This window comes from Eutrigla gurnardus, assembly GCF_963514095.1.
Source record: "Eutrigla gurnardus genome assembly, chromosome: 1".
NCBI lineage: Eukaryota > Metazoa > Chordata > Actinopteri > Perciformes > Triglidae > Eutrigla > Eutrigla gurnardus.
In genome coordinates, this window is record NC_139915.1 from 35083641 (window position 1) to 35095903 (window position 12263).

A 12263-nucleotide genomic window follows, 5' to 3' on the forward strand; every position below is an offset into this window, starting at 1 on the left:
CTTTCTCTCTCTCTCTGTCTGTCTGTCTTTCTATCTGTTTGTGTGTGTGTGTGTGTCTGTGTGTGTCTGTTAGCCAATACATGTCACTGAACTCAGCTGTCACTCAAGTACTGCCGAGCACTACCGAGTACTACCGAGTACTACCGAGTACTACTGAGACTCAAGTACTGAGAACTACTAGGTACAGGTCACTGAACTCAGCTGTCACTCAAGTACTACCGAGTACTCCATTTTAAAGTTTAAATGGAGTTTCTAGGTGAAAGTATGGCTGAGCTGAAGAGGTTTGACTAAAAAAACTACATATCCCACTACTAATGTAGTTTTAGTACATTCCTGTCCTCCAATCAGAGCACACCTGCTGTCAGTTATGAAGATCAGTGCCACACAGTGCTGTCACCATGGCAACGGCCCTTGCTGCGTGTGTATGACTGCTTTGGAGCGTCTCTCTGCTTCTCTCTATCGCTCAATTCCCCCTCTGCGCATGGGTCCGAACAAAAGCATGCCACGCTCACACCGAAACTCCTATCGCCAAAATTTTCGGACCGTTAGCGCCACAAGACTCGGCTGAAGACACTGATGACTTTTATTTTTTCCTAGTGTCAGAAATGTGGACGCTAGGGCGAGTTAGAAATGCTGTTCATATCAGGTTTCTTTGAAAATCTGCTTCTAAATTAACATTGGAGCGGATGACGAGAAAACCTGACTTGGCCGCGCTTAGAGGTTGCTAGTTCAAATTCTGTAAAACTCACAGAGATTTTGAGCACATTGTGAGAGACGGGACAAGTTTGTCTACAAAATTGGAAAATATCACGTCTGTAGAGTGAAGATCGTGGCCGGGAGGAGTTTGGAAAGGAAAAAACTCTGAGAAGCCCTCACACTCTAACTGATGATGTCACGCACTCTAGCCCAGAAGGTTCCGCGCAATACACACCCATTGAAAACTCAAAAAAAGTCTGAAAACAGCATCATATTTAAACACTGATAATTTAAAAACTGTAATAGATATCACAATGAAAAGTAATAGCTGAATAGCTGAAGGTTTTGTGAATGTTTTAAAATTTGAATGACGTCTGTAGGTGGAAGTATGCAGACTGCCATGCTTTTCAAAGAGGAGCATGTTAAAGAGGTTTTTAGGCTGATCTCCATAGGAATGCATTGAAAAAAAAATATGGAAAAGGCTGAATATATGAAAAAGTATGAAAGGCTGAAAAAATGTTGAAGATATCCCGGAAAGAGCTGAAAAAGCTGAACATTTTGATAGCTGAATGGTTTTTGTAGCTGAAAGTATGCAGAAGCTAGAGGCGACCAAAAAACGTACGGAAGAAGAAAAAGAAAAATAAAGATTAGGATAACATAGGTTGGAAATGCTTGAAAGCATTTCCACCAACTAGAAAATGCATTTCCTGCGGAAATACGTGGAAATGCTTTAATGCTGAAGCAACACTGAAAAAAAAGCTGAATATTTGAAGAAAATATTAAAAAAGCTGAGTATTTGAAGAAAATATTAAAAAAGCTGAATATTTCAAGAGAATATTCAAAAAAGCTGAATATGTGCAAAAGTTTGAAAAAGCTGAATAGTTGAAGAGAATATTCAAAAAGCTGAATATGTGAAAAGTATGAAAAAGCTGAATAGCTGAAGAGAATATTCAAAAAGCTGAATATGTGAAAAGTATGAAAAAGCTGAATGTCTGTCCCTCTCTCTCTCTCTCTCTCTTTCTCTCTCATGTCTCACTCTCTGTCTGTCTCTCTCTCTCTGTGTGTCTCTCTCTGTCTCACTCACTCTCTGTCTGTCTGTCTCTCTGTCTGTCAGTCCCCCCCTCTCTCTATCTGTCCATCACGCTGACGATGTCATATGTCATGATGTCATATGTCATCTATCTGTCCATCACGCTCTCTGTCTGTCCCTCTCTCGCTCTATCTCTCTGTCTGTCCCTCTGTCTCTGTGTCTGTCCCTATCTCTTTCTGTGTCTGTCCCTCTCTCTCTCTCTGTCTGTCCCTCTGTCTCTGTGTCTGTCCCTCTGTCTCTGTCTGTCCCTATCTCTTTCTGTGTCTGTCCCGCTTTCTCTCTCTCTCTGTCTGTCTGTCTTTCTATCTGTGTGTGTGTGTGTGTGTGTGTGTGTGTGTGTGTGTCTGTGTGTGTGTGTGTGTGTGTCTGTCTGTCTGTCTGTCTTCTGTCAGAGAAGGATAAAATGGCCGACATTCAAACTTTATTATTGACAGTCATTGTTATTAGACAGAGAGTTAAAAAAAAATAGCTAAGCACTCCACCCCTACTGACTGCTCCTGTCCACCAATCAGTGCGCACCTGCTGCGCTTCTCAAGATCAAAGCCACACCCTCTGTCTGTGTGACTGTAAATCCTGTCAGAATTTTGGCTCGACGCACCCTCCAAACAAAAGCTTCCCACACTCACACCGAAACTCCTATTGATAAGAGATTTAAAAAAGCTAAATATGTGCAAAAGTATGAAAAAGCTGAATATTTGAAGAGAATATTGAAAAAGCTAAATATGTGCAAAAGTATGAAAAAGCTGAATATTTGAAGAGAATATTGAAAAAGCTGAATATGCAAAAAGTTTGAAAAAGCTGAATATTTGAAGAGAATATTGAAAAAGCTGAATATGCAAAAAGTTTGAAAGTATGCAGATTGCCATGCTATTCAAAGAGGAGCATGTTAAAGAGGTTTTTAGGCTGATCTCACCAGCCACTCATCACAGCTCATCACACCACTCGTGTCTCCATTTTAAAGTTTAAATGGAGTTTCTAGGTGAAAGTATGACCGAGCAGAAGACGTTTGACTAAAAAAACTACATTTCCCATTACTAAATGTAGTTTTTAGTACATTCCTGTCCACCAATCAGAGCACACCACTCGTGTCTCCATTTTAAAGCTTAAATGGAGTTTCTAGGTGAAAGTATGGACGAGAAGAAGACGTTTGACTAAAAAAACTACATTTCCCACTACTAAATGTAGTTCTTAGTACATTCCTGTCCACCAATCAGAGCACACCACTCGTGTCTCCATTTTAAAGTTAAAATGGAGTTTCTAGGTGAAAGTATGGTCGAGCTGAAGACGTTTGACTAAAAAAACTACATTTCCCACTACTAAATGTAGTTCTTAGTACATTCCTGTCCACCAATCAGAGCACACCACTCGTCTCTCCATTTTAAAGTTTAAATGGAGTTTCTAGGTGAAAATATGCCCTGAACTCAGCTGTCACTCAAGTACTACCGAGTACTAGCGAGTACTAGCGAGTACTACCGAGTACTACCAAGTACTACCGAGTACTACTGAGTCTCAAGTACTGAGAACTACTAGGTACAATGTATTGTCAAACAGTTGAGTGCTTCGCACTCAACTGTTTCCCAGTACATGTCATTGAACTCAGCTGTCACTCAAGTACTACCGAGTACTACCAAGTACTACCGAGTACTACTGAGTCTCAAGTACTGAGAACTACTAGGTACAATGTATTGTCAAACAGTTGAGTGCTTCGCACTCAACTGTTTCCCTGTACAGGTCACTGAACTCAGCTGTCACTCAAGTACTACCGAGTACTACCGAGTACTACCAAGTACTACCGAGTACTACTGAGTCTCAAGTACTGAGAACTACTAGGTACAATGTATTGTAAAACAGTTGAGTGCTTCGCACTCAACTGTTAAGCAATACATGTCACTGAACTCAGCTGTCACTCAAGTACTACCGAGTACTACCGAGTACTACTGAGACTCAAGTACTGAGAACTACTAGGTACAGGTCACTGAACTCAGCTGTCACTCAAGTACTACCGAGTACTCCATTTTAAAGTTTAAATGGAGTTTCTAGGTGAAAGTATGGCTGAGCTGAAGAGGTTTGACTAAAAAAACTACATATCCCACTACTAATGTAGTTTTAGTACATTCCTGTCCTCCAATCAGAGCACACCTGCTGTCAGTTATGAAGATCAGTGCCACACAGTGCTGTCACCATGGCAACGGCCCTTGCTGCGTGTGTATGACTGCTTTGGAGCGTCTCTCTGCTTCTCTCTATCGCTCAATTCCCCCTCTGCGCATGGGTCCGAACAAAAGCATGCCACGCTCACACCGAAACTCCTATCGCCAAAATTTTCGGACCGTTAGCGCCACAAGACTCGGCTGAAGACACTGATGACTTTTATTTTTTCCTAGTGTCAGAAATGTGGACGCTAGGGCGAGTTAGAAATGCTGTTCATATCAGGTTTCTTTGAAAATCTGCTTCTAAATTAACATTGGAGCGGATGACGAGAAAACCTGACTTGGCCGCGCTTAGAGGTTGCTAGTTCAAATTCTGTAAAACTCACAGAGATTTTGAGCACATTGTGAGAGACGGGACAAGTTTGTCTACAAAATTGGAAAATATCACGTCTGTAGAGTGAAGATCGTGGCCGGGAGGAGTTTGGAAAGGAAAAAACTCTGAGAAGCCCTCACACTCTAACTGATGATGTCACGCACTCTAGCCCAGAAGGTTCCGCGCAATACACACCCATTGAAAACTCAAAAAAAGTCTGAAAACAGCATCATATTTAAACACTGATAATTTAAAAACTGTAATAGATATCACAATGAAAAGTAATAGCTGAATAGCTGAAGGTTTTGTGAATGTTTTAAAATTTGAATGACGTCTGTAGGTGGAAGTATGCAGACTGCCATGCTTTTCAAAGAGGAGCATGTTAAAGAGGTTTTTAGGCTGATCTCCATAGGAATGCATTGAAAAAAAAATATGGAAAAGGCTGAATATATTAAAAAGTATGAAAGGCTGAAAAAATGTTGAAGATGTCCCGGAAAAAGCTGAAAAAGCTGAACATTTTGATAGCTGAATGGTTTTTGTAGCTGAAAGTATGCAGAAGCTAGAGGCGACCAAAAAACGTACGGAAGAAGAAAAAGAAAAATAAAGATTAGGATAACATAGGTTGGAAATGCTTGAAAGCATTTCCACCAACTAGAAAATGCATTTCCTGCGGAAATACGTGGAAATGCTTTAATGCTGAAGCAACATTGAAAAAAAAGCAGAATATTTGAAGAAAATATTAAAAAAGCTGAATATTGGAAGAAAATATTAAAAAAGCTGAATATTTGAAGAGAATATAAAAAAAGCTGAATATGTGCAAAAGTATGAAAAAGCTGAATAGTTGAGGAGAATATTAAAAAAGCTGAATATGTGCAAAAGTATGAAAAAGCTGAATATTTGAAGAGAATATTAAAAAAAGCTGAATATTTGAAAAGTTTGAAAAAGCTGAATAGCTGAGGGGAATATTCAAAAAGTTGAATATGCAAAAAGTTTTAAAAAGCTGAATAGCTGTAGAGAATATTCAAAAAGCTGAATATGTGAAAAGTATGAAAAAGCTGAATAGCTGAAGAGAATATTCAAAAAGCTGAATATGTGAAAAGTATGAAAAAGCTGAATGTCTGTCCCTCTCTCTCTCTCTCTCTCTTTCTCTCTAATGTCTCACTCTCTGTCTGTCTCTCTCTCTCTGTGTGTCTCTCTCTGTCTCACTCACTCTCTGTCTGTCTGTCACTCTGTCTGTCAGTCCCCCCCTCTCTCTATCTGTCCATCACGCTGACGATGTCATATGTCATGATGTCATATGTCATCTATCTGTCCATCACGCTCTCTGTCTGTCCCTCTGTCTCTGTGTCTGTCCCTATCTCTTTCTGTGTCTGTCCCTCTCTCTCTCTGTCTCTCTGTCTGTCCCTCTGTCTCTGTGTCTGTCCCTCTGTCTCTGTCTGTCCCTATCTCTTTCTGTGTCTGTCCCGCTTTCTCTCTCTCTCTGTCTGTCTGTCTTTCTATCTGTTTGTGTGTGTGTGTGTCTGTGTGTGTCTGTTAGCCAATACATGTCACTGAACTCAGCTGTCACTCAAGTACTGCCGAGCACTACCGAGTACTACCGAGTACTACCGAGTACTACTGAGACTCAAGTACTGAGAACTACTAGGTACAGGTCACTGAACTCAGCTGTCACTCAAGTACTACCGAGTACTCCATTTTAAAGTTTAAATGGAGTTTCTAGGTGAAAGTATGGCTGAGCTGAAGAGGTTTGACTAAAAAAACTACATATCCCACTACTAATGTAGTTTTAGTACATTCCTGTCCTCCAATCAGAGCACACCTGCTGTCAGTTATGAAGATCAGTGCCACACAGTGCTGTCACCATGGCAACGGCCCTTGCTGCGTGTGTATGACTGCTTTGGAGCGTCTCTCTGCTTCTCTCTATCGCTCAATTCCCCCTCTGCGCATGGGTCCGAACAAAAGCATGCCACGCTCACACCGAAACTCCTATCACCAAAATTTTCGCACCGTTAGCGCCACAAGACTCGGCTGAAGACACTGATGACTTTTATTTTTTCCTAGTGTCAGAAATGTGGACGCTAGGGCGAGTTAGAAATGCTGTTCATATCAGGTTTCTTTGAAAATCTGCTTCTAAATTAACATTGGAGCGGATGACGAGAAAACCTGACTTGGCCGCGCTTAGAGGTTGCTAGTTCAAATTCTGTAAAACTCACAGAGATTTTGAGCACATTGTGAGAGACAGGACAAGTTTGTCTACAAAATTGGAAAATATCACGTCTGTAGAGTGAAGATCGTGGCCGGGAGGAGTTTGGAAAGGAAAAAACTCTGAGAAGCCCTCACACTCTAACTGTTGATGTCACGCACTCTAGCCCAGAAGGTTCCGCGCAATACACACCCATTGAAAACTCAAAAAAAGTCTGAAAACAGCATCATATTTAAACACTGATAATTTAAAAACTGTAATAGATATCACAATGAAAAGTAATAGCTGAATAGCTGAAGGTTTTGTGAATGTTTTAAAATTTGAATGACGTCTGTAGGTGGAAGTATGCAGACTGCCATGCTTTTCAAAGAGGAGCATGTTAAAGAGGTTTTTAGGCTGATCTCCATAGGAATGCATTGAAAAAAAAATATGGAAAAGGCTGAATATATGAAAAAGTATGAAAGGCTGAAAAAATGTTGAAGATATCCCGGAAAGAGCTGAAAAAGCTGAACATTTTGATAGCTGAATGGTTTTTGTAGCTGAAAGTATACAGAAGCTAGAGGCGACCAAAAAACGTACGGAAGAAGAAAAATAAGAAAAATAAAGATTAGGATAACATAGGTTGGAAATGCTTGAAAGCATTTCCACCAAAAAGAAAAATAAAGATTAGGATAACATAGGTTGGAAATGCTTGAAAGCATTTCCACCAAATAAATACTATATGCAGGGGAAGCAAATTCAAGTTTCCAGAGAAAAAATCCAAAATAAATAGGATAGGATAGCACTTACAACAGTTCCTTAATTGTTCCTGAAATGGATTCCCATGCCGAGATGGTGACAGCTGTAGCACCATGCACTCTCACCACTGATAGCTCCACGCTAATGATATCTATGTGTTAATCCACTGTATTTTAGTTACTGTGTGAGGGGGTTTCCAGCGTAAGGGAGCATCTTTTTGGCTGCTGTGATGCCTGATAAAAGAATACGTGTATTTATACCTGTTAATTTGAATGAGGTTGTATCATTCAGGAGCAGCAGAGCAGGAGAGCATGGCACAGTTACACCCAGTACATCAGATAGAGGAACACAAACCTCACCCAACATGTTTTTACGTCATTGCATTCCCAGTACATGTGCATGAAAGAAGCTGTGAGGCTTTCTGTGCACAGAGTGCAGTTTGGGGATGACAGTGGTTTCATGAGATAAGCCTTTCTTGGAGTTAGAGACGTCCTATGAACGTAGTTGAAATGGATCAGTTGGTGATCCGGGTTCCTCGAGGCAACAACAATCCAGGACCATATCCTCTTCCAGTCAGGCTTAATCTCACCCACATGTTGTTTAAAGTCACCAGCCCAAGCTCGTACAATAGACAGCTCTTTATAGGAAGCTGTCCGGAAGAATGAGTAAAGCTGAGAAACCACACCTTTATTTGGACCATTTGGGGCAAAGATGTGATGCAAAGGGTGCCTGGTAAGTGGAGAGTTCCAAGGTCCTCCATGTGCTTTCATGGATGCACACAGTTGGGGAATGTTGACAGCAATGATCTTTCTTACATTTACCACAAATACTGTTTTATTTGCTTTTTACTTTGAGGTGAAGACGGATCTGAGGAACAAGTTACAAGGAGACCATTTGGCCACTTGTATGTGGATCAGCATAAATGCCCCCCCATACCCCAATTTAACTACAAAAGAGCCTTGGAGCTTTATTTTGAAAAGCCAAGAAAAATGAAATGCTCAGCTGCAGAGTGTAGTTTGTGCAAATAGATCTGGCTTCAGCTACTTGTTTGAATAAATCAGGTTAAATCAAGATGTCTTGACTCTGTTGGTTGTTATGTCTTAACCCCCCCCCCCCCCCCCCCCCCCCTCAGCGTTGCTAGGTTACCAACTCAGAGCACCACTGCTATAAAACATCGAGGGGAAACACTGGTAGAAAGTACAAATATGAGTTTGAACATGTCGGGAGGAAAAGTACAAAGTTGTCAGAAACATAAATACTCAAGTAAAGTACAGATACCTGAAAAGTCTCCTTAAGTCCAGTGACCACGTATTTGTACTTTGTTCCTTCCATCTCTGGTGAAATGTGATTTAGGAAGGAAGACGAGCTCTTCTTGTCCTGGTTCTTGTTTGCTTGTTTACTCCGTCGGCTGCATAGCTGGGAAGTTATCGAGTTCACCAGCCGTTTGTGCTTTTGACTCACATCTAGAAAACTGGGCTCATGTGGGACACGCCTGATCTCCAGTCCCTTTATTTCCTGTTCCAACTAAATCTAGTCATCAGGACGGTTACTAGGTTTAGACTGAAATGACGCAGCTTCAAGGGGGCGGGGTCACAGAAAAGGGGCAGGGCTAATGTCAATCAGAAGCTGTCAGTGACGTATAGGATTCTGACTAAATGAATGTTGAGGATATAAATCAGTCATAAATAATCATCAAATCATGTTTGTGATTCATTCAAGCAACAAAATATGCATCGAGTTGTTGGAATGTGTTTTGGTTTGTTGGTCTCTAGTCGTCCCACTTTCTCAAATCTGATGCTAATGTGGGACAGCATGCTTTGGGTCATCTGGGACAGTCATGGAAGCTCTCTAAACGGGGAAAGGTGCATTCAGGGACTTCCTTAATCAAACCAGGAAGGAGAAACTACCTGCAGATGTCAGACAGGGCTTCATGGCAAATACAGTCGGTCCCGGTCTAGACACTGATTGTCTAGATAACTAGCACATACTCAGCTAGCTCTATAGCTAGCAACATTAGCCTGCCAACTAGCCCAGTTAACTCCTTGGTCTCATGCTGGTAGACAATGTTCTGTTCTCTCGCTCTCTCTATCGGATTCATGAAGCTTAACTAGTGAGAATCTGAAATCTAAATGTATTGTATCAGGATGCAGGAGCAGAGACCAGACTCCCCTGGACCTGGACCTGGACCTGGACCTGGACCTGGACCGGGACCCAGCTGTGTGTCCATGAAGAGTGACTGGTCTATGGGTCGCCCTATTGCATTTAAAACTGAACAAGCTGCTGATGGAAGGTAAGAACTGAACCTGGACTCTCCTTGGAGGATAAATCAGGTCTAGACCAGCCAGAGAAAAGTTAAGAGTCAGAGAGAAGCTAACTTGGCTAACGTCACAGCTAATGCCAAAGAAGTGGATCTAGACTAAGCTCAGCTAAACTAAGCTGGGTTTACATCGGAGCTACTTGAACAAACAAGAGTCTCGGTCGGTCGGTCAGTCTTTACAAAAACATAGCGACTCTACTGGTGTGGCATTGAATTGCATTTCGACACGTAAACCCCACGCAGAACCATCACGGTCTCCAAGCAACTGCGTGGCCGTTGCGTGATCACTACGCGGAAGCATAACCGAGGCTTTACTGTAGTTTTCAACTGGCTGTACAAGTAGTGTCTAGTGCTGTCTTGAGCATTTTCAGGTAGCGTCACCGAGTTCTGACCTTTGCATTGGAAAACACTGAGAGAATAACATGTCATAATGAAAACATGACAAAGCCATTTGACTATCTTGTTCATAAACGATGGTGTCAAAACTTTCATTTTGATGACACTGGCAGTTTCATTGCCATGAATACTTGCTTTTGAGGAATGGACTATCCATTTTGAGCAAGTGACGTGATTTTGCAGGTTATCCACTAGGTTTTGCAGTTTGCACTAATTGTTTTGAGAAATGCACTAACTGCTGTGCAAATGCTAATAGTGATGTGAGAAAAGCACTCAAGCCACTGAGAAAAACTGTAACTAACGACATGTCAATGTCGTTTAAATCAGTGGACATCTTGTTTTTACATGTTTTAACAATGTCCAAAAGTTCTTTTTTCATCTACTGCCTTAAGAAACATAGAGCAGGGATTTATCTCCAATAAATTCTCATACATTTCTCCAGATGTCCCTGGATCTGGGATTTGTTTAGGCAGGTCTGGTCCAACATTTACAAAAAAATGATTAACGCTGTTAGCTACATCCTCCATATTATAATTTTCTTTGTCCTTCAATAAAATATTTAGGGTAGTTTGTCTTCCCCGCGCCATTTCTGATAATACTATTAAGTATACTTGTTACGCCTGGCCTAGGGGTTGCCAGGACATAACACATGTGACCCCTCTCTTTTCCCACTCCCAGAATAAACCACACAAAACCAGAACGGATGCAGTCCAAAATAAAGGGGATTTATTCACCCAAACAAGAGAGGCTTCAGGGTGACAATACCTAAAACAACAAACAAAACAGCTGGGTGGTAAAACTAGCTTTCCTATCCAAAATAAAAGGAAACCAAATACAGGTTGTCTTACCTCACTCCCTAAGGCTTAAGGCTACTCACCACTACTAAAACTGGACTGACTGCAAAATAACAAATACACTGTGGTCCAGAAACTCTGCCACCTCCATCAGTTTACACCGGTACGAACGAAAGGCAACGAGAACAAGCAACGAGGGTGTCAATGTCAAAGCAATGGGTCAGCATGCAAGGGAGAAGGGAGAGGAATCGACCCAGAGCTGCTGCAGGCTCCATCTTTGAAACGTCCCCCCACCGAGGATCCATATAAGTTAACTTATTCTTGTACTTTTTAGATTTATTTTCTTAATCTTTAGTTCTCTGTCTTAGGAAATCTCTGTAGAGTGTATTTTTTTTCCGGCATTTCGTAATCCCGTTGTATTTCATGGACATTTAGTATTACATTTTTTTTTTTCTGTTATATTCTTTGATTGGACAGTTTTTTATCATATAGTGACTTAAACATAGTAATGAATGTTTCATAAGCACTATCAATGTCTGTTTTTGGTATATTATGTCCCAGTTTTGTGCCATTAAGTCCTTTTTTAGTGCATTGATAGCTTCCTCTGATCTCACTCGTCTGTATTCTGTTAGTTTGTAAGGTTTGTTGTTCCTGTGGATGTAGTCATAAACTATGAAAATGATATGATGATATGATAGAAATGAAAGTTTAACTGGGAAATTCAGATCTTTTCTCTGTTGGTCTGTTGAACCACAAAAACACACATTAATTCACAACAGCTGGTGCAATCTTCCACCTGAGTAGTTTGTAATTTACACGCATGAATGAATAATGTGAAGGTCTGAACTGCCAAACATCTCCCACAATGCAACTTTCACCTCACATTACTTAGTTTGACAGCAGGATCATTTGTGTTTATTTGCATCACTCGTGACGTTCTAGATAGGAAGAGGGTCTTACCTCCATATCATGACCTATGTATCATGATCATATCGTATTGGGATAATCATGTTTTGTGATAACTGGGTGTTGTGGATTATATTGTGATTAATGAAGATTATCTAGTGAGAATCTTAAATTGTAATTATTGTTTCAGGGTGCAGCAAGTGAGACCAGACTCCCGTGGACCTGGACCTGGACCTGGACCTGGACCTGGACCTGGACCCAGCTGTGTGTCCATGAAGAGTGACCAGTCTATGGGTCGCCCTATTGCATTTAAAACTGAACAAGCTGCTGATGGAAGGTAAGAACTGAACCTGGACTCTCCTTGGAGGATAAATCAGGTCTAGACCAGCCAGAGAAAAGTTAAGAGTCAGAGAGAAGCCAACTTGGCTAACGTCACAGCTAATGCCAAAGAAGTGGATCTACACTAAGCTCAGCTTAACTAAGCTGGGTTTACATCGGAGCTACTTGAAAACCTGGTGCATCAGCATCAGACTCCAAGTGGGTCTGACCAAACTGGGTACTTGATGCGTTGGGAGACCGGTTTGGTCTAAACAGGTAAAGAAA

At 41.2% G+C, this 12263-nt stretch overlaps 1 protein-coding gene across 1 annotated transcript in view; it reads left to right on the top strand.

Moving 5' to 3' along the window:
* LOC311015324 (uncharacterized protein) overlaps positions 1–12263 on the top strand; it is a gene marked incomplete at its 3' end in the record, with an annotated part of 558532 nt that overhangs the window by 519026 nt on the left and 27243 nt on the right. The window contains exons 33-34 of the mRNA XM_084012477.1: positions 9391–9537; positions 11851–11997. Of these exons, the coding sequence (XP_083868603.1) occupies positions 9391–9537; positions 11851–11997 (294 nt within the window). The remainder of the gene's footprint in view (positions 1–9390; positions 9538–11850; positions 11998–12263) is intronic.